Source organism: Penaeus monodon, chromosome 32 (assembly GCF_015228065.2).
Source record: "Penaeus monodon isolate SGIC_2016 chromosome 32, NSTDA_Pmon_1, whole genome shotgun sequence".
Classification (NCBI taxonomy): Eukaryota; Metazoa; Arthropoda; class Malacostraca; order Decapoda; family Penaeidae; genus Penaeus; species Penaeus monodon.
The window spans coordinates 14,500,890-14,501,429 of NC_051417.1; the positions used below are offsets into that span (position 1 = coordinate 14,500,890).

The 540-nt window shown below is 35.2% G+C and overlaps 1 protein-coding gene across 1 annotated transcript in view; it reads right to left on the reverse strand.

Annotated features, from left to right (window-relative positions):
• Nucleotides 1-78, reverse strand: part of LOC119593559 (S-formylglutathione hydrolase-like) — a 4,454-nt gene extending 4,376 nt beyond the window's left edge. Inside the window, exon 1 of the mRNA XM_037942517.1 lies at nt 9-78. Coding sequence (XP_037798445.1) covers nt 9-78 — 70 coding nt within the window. The remainder of the gene's footprint in view (nt 1-8) is intronic.
• Between the last annotated feature and the right edge of the window lie 462 nt (nt 79-540).

Sequence of the window (540 nt, forward strand, 5' to 3'; positions counted from 1 at the left end):
GTGCTCACCTCTCATGTGAGTAAACTTTCTGGAAGCCTCCAAAGACTTTGTTGGAACTTTCTCTTTAATGCTTGCCATGATGTTAGCCCCCTATGAGATGCAACTGTTGGGGGAGACAGGGGGAGGAAGAAAAAAAATTAGCCAAATGCAATACTAAAAAAGAATGCTTCTTGTAAAAAATGCACAATTTTTAAAAAGGATACACTCTGGTATTATGTGGAATTCTCTATTCTAGTATCTATAACATTTTATAACCTTGTGAAATTCCAAAAAAAATCAGGAACCAATTAAATGAAGTTGACGAAATATCACACATTCGTATTAACTGATATTTATCAAACTGTGAATACTCTTAGCCTATGATAAAATAGTATGGTAATCATCCAGAAGAAGCCCATAAAACTTTTTAAAATTTCCCTGCAAGACAGAGCTTGCCTGGATGATTACCAATGGTTCATAATCATTGCTACTTACATTTCTAACAAATCTTCCTGTAGCAGTGATCATGACTTTAACGCATTGCAAGTTTCTGGATGCTGG